At 34.9% G+C, this 13,909-nt stretch overlaps 1 protein-coding gene across 8 annotated transcripts in view; it reads left to right on the top strand.

The window, feature by feature from the left end:
* The window catches only part of LOC128219943 (myosin-VIIa-like), a 44,509-nt gene that overhangs the window by 24,812 nt on the left and 5,788 nt on the right, over positions 1-13,909 (top strand). For 6 of the 8 annotated variants that reach the window (XM_052928129.1, XM_052928133.1, XM_052928137.1 and 3 more), the window contains 11 exons: positions 678-829; positions 943-1,124; positions 1,595-1,707; positions 2,048-2,214; positions 3,421-3,518; positions 3,999-4,060; positions 5,021-5,173; positions 8,818-8,923; positions 10,256-10,370; positions 11,260-11,277; positions 13,481-13,579. In XM_052928129.1, the coding sequence (XP_052784089.1) occupies positions 678-829; positions 943-1,124; positions 1,595-1,707; positions 2,048-2,214; positions 3,421-3,518; positions 3,999-4,060; positions 5,021-5,173; positions 8,818-8,923; positions 10,256-10,370; positions 11,260-11,277; positions 13,481-13,579 (1,265 nt within the window). Of the gene's footprint in view, positions 1-677; positions 830-942; positions 1,125-1,594; positions 1,708-2,047; positions 2,215-3,420; positions 3,519-3,998; positions 4,061-5,020; positions 5,174-8,817; positions 8,924-10,255; positions 10,371-11,003; positions 11,019-11,259; positions 11,278-13,480; positions 13,580-13,909 lie in introns of all 8 variants that reach the window. The other 2 variants (XM_052928134.1, XM_052928135.1) reach the window with 2 other exon arrangements.

The raw sequence follows: 13,909 nt of genomic DNA on the forward strand, positions 1-13,909 counted from the left end.
TTCAATAAAAAGAAATTTTAATGAAATTACGAAAATAAATCCATACTACAGCACAAACAGTGTACGGAAGGGGGGTGGGGAATAGAGGGTCGGGTCGGTTAGTGAAAACAAACAATTATTTTATACGCCTTATTGAGAATATGAGTTAACACAAAACTATACAAATTAAACACAAAAAAACATGGTGTATGGTGTTTACAAAACGATGGAATGTAATAGCACACTGCAATAAAGAATTTTTACAAGATCAAATTTCAAGAGTGATGCCTTGTGTAACTCCCAAAATTTAAGAATGATAAATGCTCTTTAATGCAATCATTTATTTATTAACTGTGAAATTTGCTGTCATATTGACAAAACAATCCCTACCTTCCGGTCAATATGAACTGCATAGTTTAAAGCTAATAAGTAAATAATTGTTTTGTTACATGATACCGCATGATATACACATGCCGTCATATGCTTTACTGTCTCCGGTCTTTAAACAGGCAATTAAATATAGCGTTTTTGAAAAGATCTTTCCAGCGTTAATATGACGTCAAATGATAAACTGTTTCCGGTCTAAAAAAAACTGGTCAATATTGCTTTTTATTTTGTCTGAGAAAATTGTTTTTCGTCCAAACATGGACGGTTTATTTATACATCCTGTAATATTGTTTGATATTCGATACACACAGACACGCCGTCAGTATCACGACGGTACAGGGCGATGAATACACGGCCTCCACGCTGCACACGGACGACCTGTTTACGTTACTGACGTCATTCCAGCTTGGACTTCGACGTCGTTCATTGTACGCCATCTGTGTGCAAGACGCCGCGCATTTTGGTGAGTCATATTTTTACCAGTGTTAGAATGGTCACCATCTTCATTTATTTAAACTTCTCATTTATCAATTACTTCGACAAAGATCATTTTAAAGTGGGTGTTTATTTTTTCAGAAAGTGCAATAGGATTCGGTCTGGCCAAAGGAGATTTAGTCAAATTCGACAAACCATACGAAGCGTTTGCTGAGGATGACGTATACACGGGCACCTGCCTGAAGAACGGTCGCCATGGAAACATGCCACGTGACGTCTTATACATTCTCCCCACTGCTGAAGAGCCACCGGCAAATATAATGGTATGTCATGACGGTCATTCTATGAGTTACAATTCTAATGTATACATAAGCATATGACACAAAACGTTGAATCGAGCGGAATCAAAATCATAGGAGAACATTTCACGTACAAAAATACAATACTGTTTAGCGTTTACATCGTCCTACTAACCATGGGTGGTATTCAACATAGATCTTTATCAGATATAAGATTTGATATAGCTAATCGGATCGCATGAAATCAATAAACAACCTAAACAGTGAATGGAGTCAATGATGTATGATCAGCAGATTGCCTTAATAAGACCATAAGAATTGCATGTTGAATATTAACCAGATGGGATCCATTTTCATTTATGTCTTGATTATGAGTTAAAGCTCAGACGTTGATATGACAAATGTTTGTTAACTTGTTGTTCACCATAATTAACGCGATTGGCATTGAACTAACTAAGAATGCATTTTTTTTTAAATTGCGAATCGTTTTTCAGGGCATGCTGACAGTACAGCTGCGGAAGGAGACCCAGGGGATCGCCCCTACCCCCTCAAGGGCGGCTGGAAGTACCGGACACACTCTACAGACGTATTCCAAGTATCACTTCCGGTAATGCAGCATGCTAGGCCATATATTTACATATATTCCAATTAATGTTATTGACGCCGTCTCCACGAATTTGGTACTGTGCCGATTTTAATAATATATTGTTGCTCCCTTAAATATGGTTTTCAAAGATGATATCGACTTGTTTCTATAAGTACATTTGAGAACGCCTTTAAACCAGTTCCCTACCATAACACCATAATGTAAAAGTAATTACTTTCCGGCATCAAGATCAAAAGGTTTCGCCTCTCAGGACCAAATAAAGTGCCTTTTATAATAGACGAATGGAACAGGCTGGGGTTTTTTTGTCACGAATCTTCAATCAAATTCATGGAAATTTTAGGCAGTCTACAGAGAGCGGAGTTACAAAGTTCCTTAGCAAAGCTTCCCTTAAAAAGAAGGACAAAGAGGGGGCGTGGCGATTCTCCAAGGAGCCCCTCAAAAAGCCTTTGCTCAGGAAACCCAATCTTCGAGATGACCTCCGCAAGGCCGCCATCAAGAGTTTCAATGGTATACTTTTTAACATGTACTTCCTAAATTATGAACCATCGGTGAGGACAAGCCAATTTCTAAGATAATTGAAAACCTGGATGACAACAGCAGTTAAATAGTAACCATGGTAACATTGTTTTCTTATCCTTAGCAACGAAAGGAACCAGGCGTGGTATTCAATATTCAAATTTAGGAAAAACATCATTGACTTCATTCACTGTATGGGTCAATTATTTATAACCAGTAATCCGATTAGCTACATCGTTCTAAGATCCAATTTAGACCAATATTGAATACCATTCCAGGCAATACATTTTCTGTTAAAGAAAGGCTTAAAGCCCATTAAAATCGCTGATCAAATGGTGTCCCTATGATATTCTAAGTGCTTGATAAAAGCAAAAGAAAAATGGACTAACATTTGTAATGCTATTCTCATTGACCTAGTTGGATAAGGATTTATGAAACTTTACAATATTCGATACATGCCGGACTACAATCAATTGGATAACGCTTTAATAATTTTTCACATCTTGTCGTTGGTCCAGTTGACTCATTAAAACGATTCGATTAGTTAGTAGTTAGTATTGGATAGATATATTGTCTAATCAATATACATTTTTGAAAATTTTGACCAAGCCAAACACGTAAACAGGTTTTATACGATTGGCTGCGGACGTGGCTTATTCTTGGTATGATTGACTGTCAATCCAGGGGTCGCAGGTTCGATTCCCCGCCGCACAACTAATTATATATAATACCAGTTGTCTTCTGGGGGAACGTTAAATGGGGGTCCCGCATGACAGTGCTATAGATTGGTGCACTTTTTAAGTTCCAGAGTAACTCTAAACAAGGGTACCATTATGTCTCTGCACTGTGCTCCCAAAACCTAATATGACTGTTATCGAAGCACTCGCCAAATGGGCCTTGTCTAAGTGACGGTATAGTGGTGTGTTTATTTGGGGTTCACAGGACAGTTTATCCATTTTGAGACCCGCTTAAAAGCGGGTTCCCCAAATAATTTAACATTCCTGTGAACCTCATATTACATACTAATTATATACTTAAACCTCAATAGAAGGCCGATAATTTGTTACGATTTCAGCTTTTTGAAAAGTTCTTGGCCTAATTTTGGTTTTCAATACGACTCATTCATTAAACCACTTAGCGACCAGGAAACTTACATCCCCCACATCTGACGTTGTTTTTTCCTTGACACTTGTGCAGCTATCCAGATGTACATGGGCGAGATGACGAGGAAGCCCGAGTTCCCATTGGAGGCCGACATGCTAAACGAGTGTGTGATAGACCTCGCTATGAGAAATGTAAGGAAAGTATCTGTAAAATACTGATATATGTTTTTTTTAGTGTACACCTTACACGTTGAACTACTTAGAGCTATATTGTATACAAAAACAGTCGAACCCTCGTTGGCTCGAACTCGCTTAACTCGAGTTATGTGTTAATGCATACCTTACACGTTGAACTATAGATGTATTGTATACGAATAAATCCGAACAACCGTTGGCTGGAACTCGCTTGGCTTGATTTCCTCGTTGGCTCGAACTGGATGTAAAGGACCGATTTCTTTCTACTGAATGTTAGCCCGCTTGGCTCGAATTTCAAGAGGCTGGAGGTATTTTCGCCGATGCCTGTCAGTTCGAGCCAACGGGATTCGATTGTAGTACACAAAGTACAAATACTTTATTTACTGATTTGTTCAGTTTTTATATACTACATTATGTAAACGTTTTCGTTACATTCTGTCGCATGAATTATGTATATTTTCTGTTTTCTTTCTTCAGCGGTATTTGAGGGATGAAATATTTTGCCAAGTAATGAAGCAGTTGACAGAAAATCCAAACAGGTATGTGTAGACGGAGTTCAAGTGACTAGGCAGTTTGGGCGGTCAATCTTCCAAGTGTTGTTCATGACGGTTTTTGGTTTTCTGTTTGGCGCATTTGTTTGTGGATGGTTTGATTTCATCTGGGTTCTCCGCAATCGGAACACCTCGGCCATTTTCGATCGAAACAAAAACCTCGGATGTATGCCGGTGCATTAGTAAAATTAGATCGCAAAATTTATCATAATAATATAAATAATAATTAATTGTAATGTTTTCACGTGTAATTTGTATTACTTAGTTCAAACCGAATCCCAGTTAAGTGTATGAATGCATAATTATAAAGGCCCCTTTAAGTCCTTCTATTAGACTTAATTTCTTAATTGAAATGACCACGCGATCTACATGTACTTGGAGTATATTTAAATATAATGAATTGTGACATAGTAAACCGTCCAGATACATGCAATGTTGTTTTCGATGGAAAATGGCCGAGATTTTCCGATTGGGTTCTCCGATTTTAACTTAATTACAAGACCGATTTATTGCGTAGCAACTGCACGATCAGATATTTTTCTGCATACTCGTTGTAAAGCAGTTATTTTAATGTGATCATTTATTTATTTGGAATTATATTTTAAACCTGTGCTGAAGTTTTTACATTTTAATACATAAATTCCATTCGAAAATACTAGTAAGTATTCTTTCCACTTCATAACCTTTGGCGAACTAGTGTTCTTTCTACTTTTTTCTGACGTTAGATGTTATATAAAGTACTCATTTTGGAACTTTCTTCCCATTTGTGGCTGGGGTCGTGAAGCACTAGAAGTCAGTGTTATTTCGCGTGCATATTGGTCAATTGTCAATAGAATATATAGGAAATGTATGTAGTAGTCTTTGACCGTCATGGTCTTTCAGTGCGACCTTTTTGACGTTGATAATGTTATTTCCCACAATTAAAGTTGTCGTAAACCCTTTATACAGGCTGAGTGAAGAGCGCGGTTGGCAGCTGCTATGGTTGCTTTTAACCTGCACCTACCCCCAGGCCGATCTGTTTGACGAGCTAGAGATGTTCCTGAGGACACACCCGAACGTGTTTGCTAAGAGATGCCTGCCGAAACTACACGCTACTAAAAGGTAGAATTGGAAAATACTAATGGATAATTATCTTTTGTTGTTTTAAGTCAAATACTGGACGTCCGGGCGGGACAAAATTAATCAGACCAATAACAAGATCGGATTAATACATAAGCGACTATTGGTGACTGCGCTTAAAAATAGTTCCCTGGAATAATAACATTGTACGCTAAAATGTGGTAAATTTAGTCAATGTAATATGTCGTTAGTTTGACTGCGGTCTGAACATGTCCGATTAACCACACTAAAGGGAATTCAGGGAAAGATTGTCCTCATTTTTGCATTTATGTTTAGAAGAATGTTTAGTAAGATCTTACAATTATAAATATTCATCTTTGCGGCTAGATTTAAGCCAAGGTACATGTTGGTAGAGGAACGTTAGTCAAGTATTTCCTTATTGTTTGAAGCTTTTATTTCTAGTTATAGACCAAGGTAAGAAAGCGGGGCAATATTATAAATGGTTACCGTATAATTATATATACATTGTATGTACATTTCAGCGGGGGTGTGTCCTTTTTTGCCAGCTATTATTTTACCAGTGTATATTTTATGATGAAATGAAATTATGTACCTCATTAAAGTAAATGTTTTCCACTTGTAGGATTATAATAGACGTTTATAAAATAGGCAATACCAAACCGATTTCTTATATTAAGCGTCAATCCTTGGTACGAAAACCGATCTAGCTATCCTGAAAAACAAAAGAGCACCCGAAAAACAACGAATGCTAAACATGTGCCATCATGTTTTTATATAGTGTATAGACACTAGTGCCTCCTTATTCCATTCTGGGCAATTCTCAATTGTAAGATTTCCACTGCAAAAAGAGTTAAAATTAAACTTGTATTTAAGTATGTTGATCATAGAAATCACACCGGTACATTATTCCCTGAAATAAAATGCCAAGCATATTAGTGCAAAGCATGAAGTATGTTGTTTCACGTGTGTTCTGTATAATTGGAACTATAGTAAAAGGAAAAAATATTGGGCAAGATTGTTGACCATATAATATGTTGGGTGTTTTTATTTGGAAGCCCAAAACCTATCCGTTTGCGGACGCTAAACATTGAAACGATTTGGTAAGCCTTATTGTGTGCATATTATTATTGTATTTGGTTTAAACAATATTTATTTCGATATAACATTTACAATTAGAATAGTTCTACAAATTTGAGCATAATAAACTTAGCAAAGACCAAATATGTAATGCATTGAAACAAAGAACATTTAAATTATGTATAAAACAATAGTGTAGAGAGAATTGAGAAGAAAGCCTTGAGGCTTATACTATCACTGTGTGGGAAGGGATACCGGATATAGCTCAAAAAGTGATAAGTAAACAGACAATTATGCAGTTGTTTTAATTTACCAGAGGTAAGATCTTGCTGTGTTAACGCTTATCTACTGTATCTACAATAGATCAAGTATTTGAACTAATAGCTGAATGCTAAATTTGGCCTATGGTTTACTTTAAGTGCTTACGATTTAGCAGACCTCGTAAAATGTTTCTTCAAATCTGAGATGATCACCTCAAAACTTACTGAATTTCGACAAGTATTGTTATTTTTAGGAAATATATCGAATAAATAAAAAAATCTGAATCGAAGGATTTCACAAGAATAAGCTCAACTATTTTTATTGTAAGAAATGGCAATGTAAGTTTTAAACTTCTAAAGATATGCCCTTAGAAATGTTCACAGTACTGTACTGGGGATAGCCGTATTATGTACTGGGGATAGTTTCAAAGTTGAGAAATATGTGTCCTGTTGATAACATGTAAAATGGGACAAAAATTGATAGTAACACTGTTAATATACATTATACATGTATATGTCTATTTCGAACTTTCAAATAATCAGCAAAAAGTACAATTTGATAAGAAATTATTGAGCAAACTTGAGTTTGATCCATGCTCTCCTAAATGAAAGTATATATGCAAGCTGCGTAAATATCAGGGTTGGTCACAATACATTCTTTCTCACTGAAGTGAACGAGCAGAGAACATTATTCTGTTCTAAGTAATACCAACATCGACCCAAGCTAAGAAAAAAGCTTTACGTGTTCCAAATTTGATCGCAATATCTCATTCCCTACTGGTGACTTTCTGTTTGCAAAAACGTACCTACTTGAAAGCAATATTATATATATGAATAGCAAACACCACATACATTCTACGGTCATATGTTTTGTGTTACTCAATAAATCAAATTACCGACGTATTTCAAATATTTAGATATTGATGCTTGTGAAAAACACATCATGGTTGACTAATATGTATGAATGAAACAGTTTTAAGTGCATACAGATACAAAGAACAACAACATGTTTTTGCTCTCATCCCTCGATATGGACAACCTCGAACAATTTCCCTCGACCTCACGTATAGATAATAGCCGTAATAATTATCACAGTCTCGTTTTTCTTAATACATCTTTACTATCCTCAGTCCACTCAATAGCTATCCCCTGTGCAGTTATTTATTTGCTTCATCTATCCCCAGTACACTGCCAGGGCATCAAAAGGTATGAATATATCCGTAACAACAAAAGATATCATATTGATATTTTACACATTACTAGATTATGTAATTACAATGAAATCGCTCGATTCAGTTTTTATTCTTATTTTCAATTTGTTGATTTATGTTTGAAATCGTACCACATAATTGAACATTTGTGAGCGATCATTCAACTTTGGGCGAGAATTGTGCTATTATACAAAAGAGGAGACACATTTCCATCATAGTCGTATATTGCACAGTATCAAGTAATTCAAAACTCTTCGATTTTGTTAAATATATCACCATAAAATACAAAAATATGATAGAAAACTGTCCATGTGTCAAAATCAAACGCTTATCGATTGGTCACTTTTTTAGCTATATCCGGTGTCCCTTCCCACACAGTGACTATGTTTCGCTTCTGTAAGTCATCCACGCTGCTTAGGCTGGTGCGCAACTTGTTTTATTTGAAAATTTTATATATAGTTGTGAATTACCTCTGTGTGAAATTATGCAAATCCATTTCTATTTAGATCTACATGTACAATGTACATGGACTTTTATGCGATATTCGGGTTACATCGCTTTTAGAATATCACAAAGCAATATCTATGATTTGTATACATGATATAAATTCATGTTTTTACAAGCATATCAAGTTTCGAAAAAAATAACTTATAGTAAATTAAAGTATGTTGCCCTGTACATTTGAAATGAAAATGTTAAAACTATGTCTTAAAAGTAAAAAATACTGGTATATTGATATAAAGAAATGTATTTTTGTTCCATTACAATGAGAGTCAGTCCAATTCTGACATGTTTTACTCGATATTTCAATAAATATTTCTTAAAAGCATTCTTCAATATCAGGAATGATGTCATGTTGCTGTTGAAAGACTTTTGCCATTGTTGCATTATTAATAAGATTTCCAAATGCATATGTGACAACAGCAGTCGATGAGAAATAGCGAAAATTGATCGTCGAAATTATTTCTATCTGCTTAACATGTTGTTTTAAAGTGTGTTTTTTCAAGAGTAACTTTAATTGGATCTGATATGATCCAAAGAGCTTGAATTTTTATTTTTAAGAAATAGCAATGTATCATACGGTTGCAGCGGTAACATTGTTATCTTGTTGTTTCAGCGAGGGTTGCCGCTACACACCGCCCCACCAGCTGGAGTACGAGGCGCTTGCCAACAAACATCCCTCCATCGAGTTCCACGTGCTCTTCCCTGACCAGACAAAACAGGTAATTGTGCACGTGGCATTCGAGCGATTGTTGAAGCCGAATAACTAACTATTCAATGAATTTAAAATACAACCTTAATTTTAAGCCAATGAAATTGCAGATCATTAAGTACTAGGCTTAACCATTAATAATATAGCTTTCGTCGGTGTTTAACGGTCCACCTACTGCAACTCATTCGATAAACACTTCCTGGGTCAAATTTTGAATTTGTAAATATGTCAGCCAATGAGGTTGTATTCAAATTCAGTTAGATGACCTAGAGTAAAATCTTAATCATTAGAAAGGGCTCGTTCGCCACGCTCACTCCGTCCATTCTTAATCATTTAGATCTAACTCATGTAATCTAACTATTACTTAGACAAAAATAAATCGCATACATTTAAGTGGTAACCATAGGTTTTAGTGTTGAACCAAGGCAAACCATATTATTTTAAGACGTAAAACACATGCAATTTAAAGTAAACGTTATCATTAAAAGGTTAATAGCAAAACACATCCACTCAAGGCTAAACATATATATATTCAAATGCTGAAAACAAACATTAAAGCTTAACACAGACAGTTAAATTAATAAAATAACCGCTGAACCCAAAAATTAAAAGCTCAATACATCCATTTTAAAGCTAAACACATACAGTTAAAAGGAAATCACATCCGCTTAGAAGCTAAAAACAAACATTAAAAACTCAACACATACATTTAAAAGCTTAACACATACAGTTAAAAGGAAATCACATTCTCTTAAAAGCTAAAAACAAACATTAAAAGCACAACACATACATTAAAAAGCTAAATACATCCACTTAGAAGCTAAACATATCCATCTAAACGCAAAACACATATATTTGAAAACAAAACACGTACCTTTGAACACAAAACACATCTATTGCAAAGCAAACTACTCCATTTAAAAGCTAAACACGTCCAATTAAAAGATAAACTCATACAGTTAAAAACAATCCATTTAAAAGCTAATTACATCCATTTGAAATCTTAACTCTTAACGTTAAAAGCAAAAACAGTCCTTTTTACATACATGTACACATATAAATCTGGTATACTAGCGTATTTTATTATTTCACTGAAACTTTTCTTTCCTCTTGGTAAACGGTCAAGGAGATTTAAGAACCCGGATGACAAATCTGTCCTTTTCGCAAACACAACTTTACCTAAACCAAGCGTTTTTTTTAAATGAAACATTATTGTTTTACTAAAACGTCTTGCCGGGTGATTTGTCAGTCCTTTTTGCATACACATTGTAAACTAATGCAATCGTATTTTTAAAGAAACCATTACTATTTCACTGAAACGTCTTTTCTCGCCTCCTTGCAGAAGATCGAGGTGGATTCGAGTACCCGGATGTGCGATATCCACACAAACATTGTGAAGAAACTACAACTAAAGACCGGGGACGAGTATGGGCTGTTCTTTGGTCTGAAAGATAAAGGTAGCTGATTAACCTTTCAATGTTTTTTTTTCATGAACAAATCACAATCTTGTCAATAAATTATATTTAAAGGGGCTTGACACCAGATGGTCCCAAAATCGGCAAAAACATTATTTCCACAAGACAAACTTTGTCATAACGAGCAGGTATGAGGACGTAAATACATCATTTCACATGATTTAAAAAATATTTTGTCGCTCTCGAATGTGAGTCAACCCGCTTAAAATCAGCGAAAAAATGGTTTCCCAGTTTATAGAGTGTATATTTAGCATATGAAAGTCACTTGATTACTACAGATACATAAACCGAAGCTATTTTTAAATTAACTGGAATTAACGTGGTAGACAACACCAGTAAATTTCCAGTTGGAAAAATACACAAAAACTGCGAAAGATACATGTGTCGTAGGCAATATAATACATCAGTAAGTAAGATACAGTGCGTTGTACACAACAATATCCTTATGTACGTATTTGACAATTTTCTTTTTTTCTTGCATTTTTTTCACGTGGTGTCTAGTCCCTTGTGGATAAACAATAATAGATTGTACAATCATTTGTTTTTATAAAATGGAGTTATTTTTATGTTTGTAAGTGTTATGTGATCTGTTGTATTTTCTTTAATTCCCCAAAGAAAACTTTGGCTTCCGTGAGTAACATAACTTTTTGAAAAATGATTTTACTGTCAAAACGTCAAATCCGCTTGCCTCTGATACTGTTGCATAAATGTCTTCAGACATATTCTGCTATGTGTTATGTATCTTAGCAGTGTTTAGTTGTTCTTTTCTGAAAGGATGTAGTACATTGTATACTAGTACCTAGTTTCCAATTAAAAGTTGTCAAATTATGCTGGAAATGTCATTTTAATATATTTGTATTGGTATGATAAGCCTTAGGCTCGGGAAGTGGTAAGAACATTTTATATCACTGTTCTGATACGTTTAGACCTAGATCCATGGGCAAGTGCATGTTCGTGTAAATCGTTCACTCAACTCAACTTGTTATGGGCGAAGAGTAGAATAGCTGGGCACATATTTTTGTATTTTCAAATTTGATACACTACTGCACTTTTGTACCAGTCTCTTTAATTCATGAGTGTATAAAAGTCGATTCCGTGGTCGGTATTCAATATGCACCTATTGTCAATTCTGTGGTCATAACATCATTGACTCCATTCACTAGAGTTCACGTTGAAATAAACACGTTAACTACCCCAACGCCGGCACTCGCTGTACACGAAAAATGGGTTTAAAAATGCTGGTAAATGTACATGCACAATTACAAGATTTTTTGTATAAATTCACACCACTACCACTATCATCACCATCGTCATCATCATCATTACAATCGAAGTATACACATGTAGTATACATAAACATCACAGACTGACAGAGTCTTACCAGTATCAATGCAAATGGCGGTTGTATTTGTACCGGCGGCGTCAAGTGACCAAATCATTTGAAAAAAAACAACAAGGGAGTCAATTCCGGGTCACAACTATTTGTAAACACTTTACAGCCCAAAGAGCCAAAGCGTTCTTCTATTTACGGAGTTTTCTCACACTCTCGTTGCCCTTTCAACATAACGGTGCGATGAAAATGTACTTTATCATCACATTCAGTTAAATAGCATGTACTTCAGTAAGGGCAAGGACGGGTAGAACATTTGGAAACGGGTACCCGTTTGTTTTGGTACATTCACCAGAATCGATCTACGTGAAATAAATGAACAGAAAAATGGAAAAATCCGCGATTGTCACCGAGTGGTATTGCTGTATCAGTGTGTGTATATAACTTTTCTTTTACTACACCATTTTAAATGAAACAAAGGGCAGTCTATGCCGCTTTATGAGCCCCTCCTTCGTTTTATTACGGGAGTTTGATTAGGCGTTTAGTTTCATCAAACACTTCGACAAACCTGTTTCCAAAATAATGTTTTGACAGTGCTCCGCCAGACGGCCGTATTGTGAAAAGGTTTGTCGAAGGGTTTTTAGAAACTAAACTCTGAATCAAACTCTGGTAAAAGACCGAAGGTCGGGCTTCGTAAGCGGCGTAGACTGCGCTATTTTTCATTTAAAATGGTGAAGAAATAGAAAAGTTATCTTTGTTTTTAAAGTCTTTATTCGAATCAAAATGTTGCCTTCCGACGTAGCATATATGATGCAATTTATCACGTTGTAATCTACCGGCTCACGAGTACTTGGGTACCGATGTATGCACTTAACTGCAGTTTGACTTATTAGTAGTGATTGTTCATGAATAGCACTTTATTTATGTCAATGGATCTGGTTTTAAATATATGATAGTAAATCATTCAACTGGACGTCTTTACTTTTAAAGGCGCACAATAAAACATGTTTTAATGCATTATTATTTTAACTCATTTGACGTGAATGATATAAAACCCCATATAGTGCGTGTACATATGAAAAAATAGCCTTTATATACGTTGTTCTATAAGTAATAGCTACGTGGCCAAAAAAGTCCTACTGAAAAATGTGTCAAAATATGAATAGTATTTTTTATCTGTACGCGTTTTTGTTTGTTTTGTTTTGTTTTGATCATTAAAATGAGGTAAACATGTATGAAGTATGCGTTAAAAATAAACCTATATTGTGCGTCTTTGATAACCTCGACTTGATCATCCATTGATAATCCATTGATAATCCATTGCATGTTCTACATCATTTCTTGTGTACGTCTTAGTTATTTTTACTGACTTTCTAAAATTGCTTTAAATTGTGTTTGTTGCTAATCATTGCTTCGATTGATTTATAAATACACATGTACATAATATAAAATTATTATTTTGTTTTGTTATTTTCCGTCATATTCCTCTGCTTTCCTTTATTTCTTTTTCTCGTAGTAGTATAGAAGAAAATAATGTGATTCAAAACATTCTGTAACATTAATACTAATCGTATTTCAGTATTTGGTAAAATTTAAGAAAAAATTAATATAAATATTTACAAACATGCATCATTGTGTCCTCATATCAAACAGTATTGTGCACCATGTTCATTGTGCACCAAGTTCAAGTCCGCTTTTAATAGCTTCAACCATGGTTAACCATTTGATGCATGAATCTATTATAATCGTGCTTTATTTCCAGTGTTGAATGTTGCCCACTGGGACTACTTTTTTGACCACCTCACACACATACAGCGCTACTATATGAAAATGTCATCCACGGCCACAGATAGTGAGCAAGGTAAAACCCCCCAAAAAATATTTTAAAGTTTTATTAGGGTTACATCCTATTCAAGAACAGGTAGAGTAGGTAGGCTTTTTTATTTTTATCCTTTTTATATAAGGCTTTATGAAAGCACGTTTTAGGCATCATTGAATAATTTTGTAAAAGTTATTTTCGGTATAAAGCATTAAAGGTTTTAAACTGCATATTGGTACACACACTATGTAGTACACGCATTGCTACGAAATAAAAATCCAATGACCAGTGGCACCGGATTTTCATACTCGATTTTATTTATGAATACAAAAAATCTGATAATTCCAAACTAAAAATAACAATCCAAAAAAA

Source organism: Mya arenaria, chromosome 15 (assembly GCF_026914265.1).
Source record: "Mya arenaria isolate MELC-2E11 chromosome 15, ASM2691426v1".
Taxonomy (NCBI): domain Eukaryota; kingdom Metazoa; phylum Mollusca; class Bivalvia; order Myida; family Myidae; genus Mya; species Mya arenaria.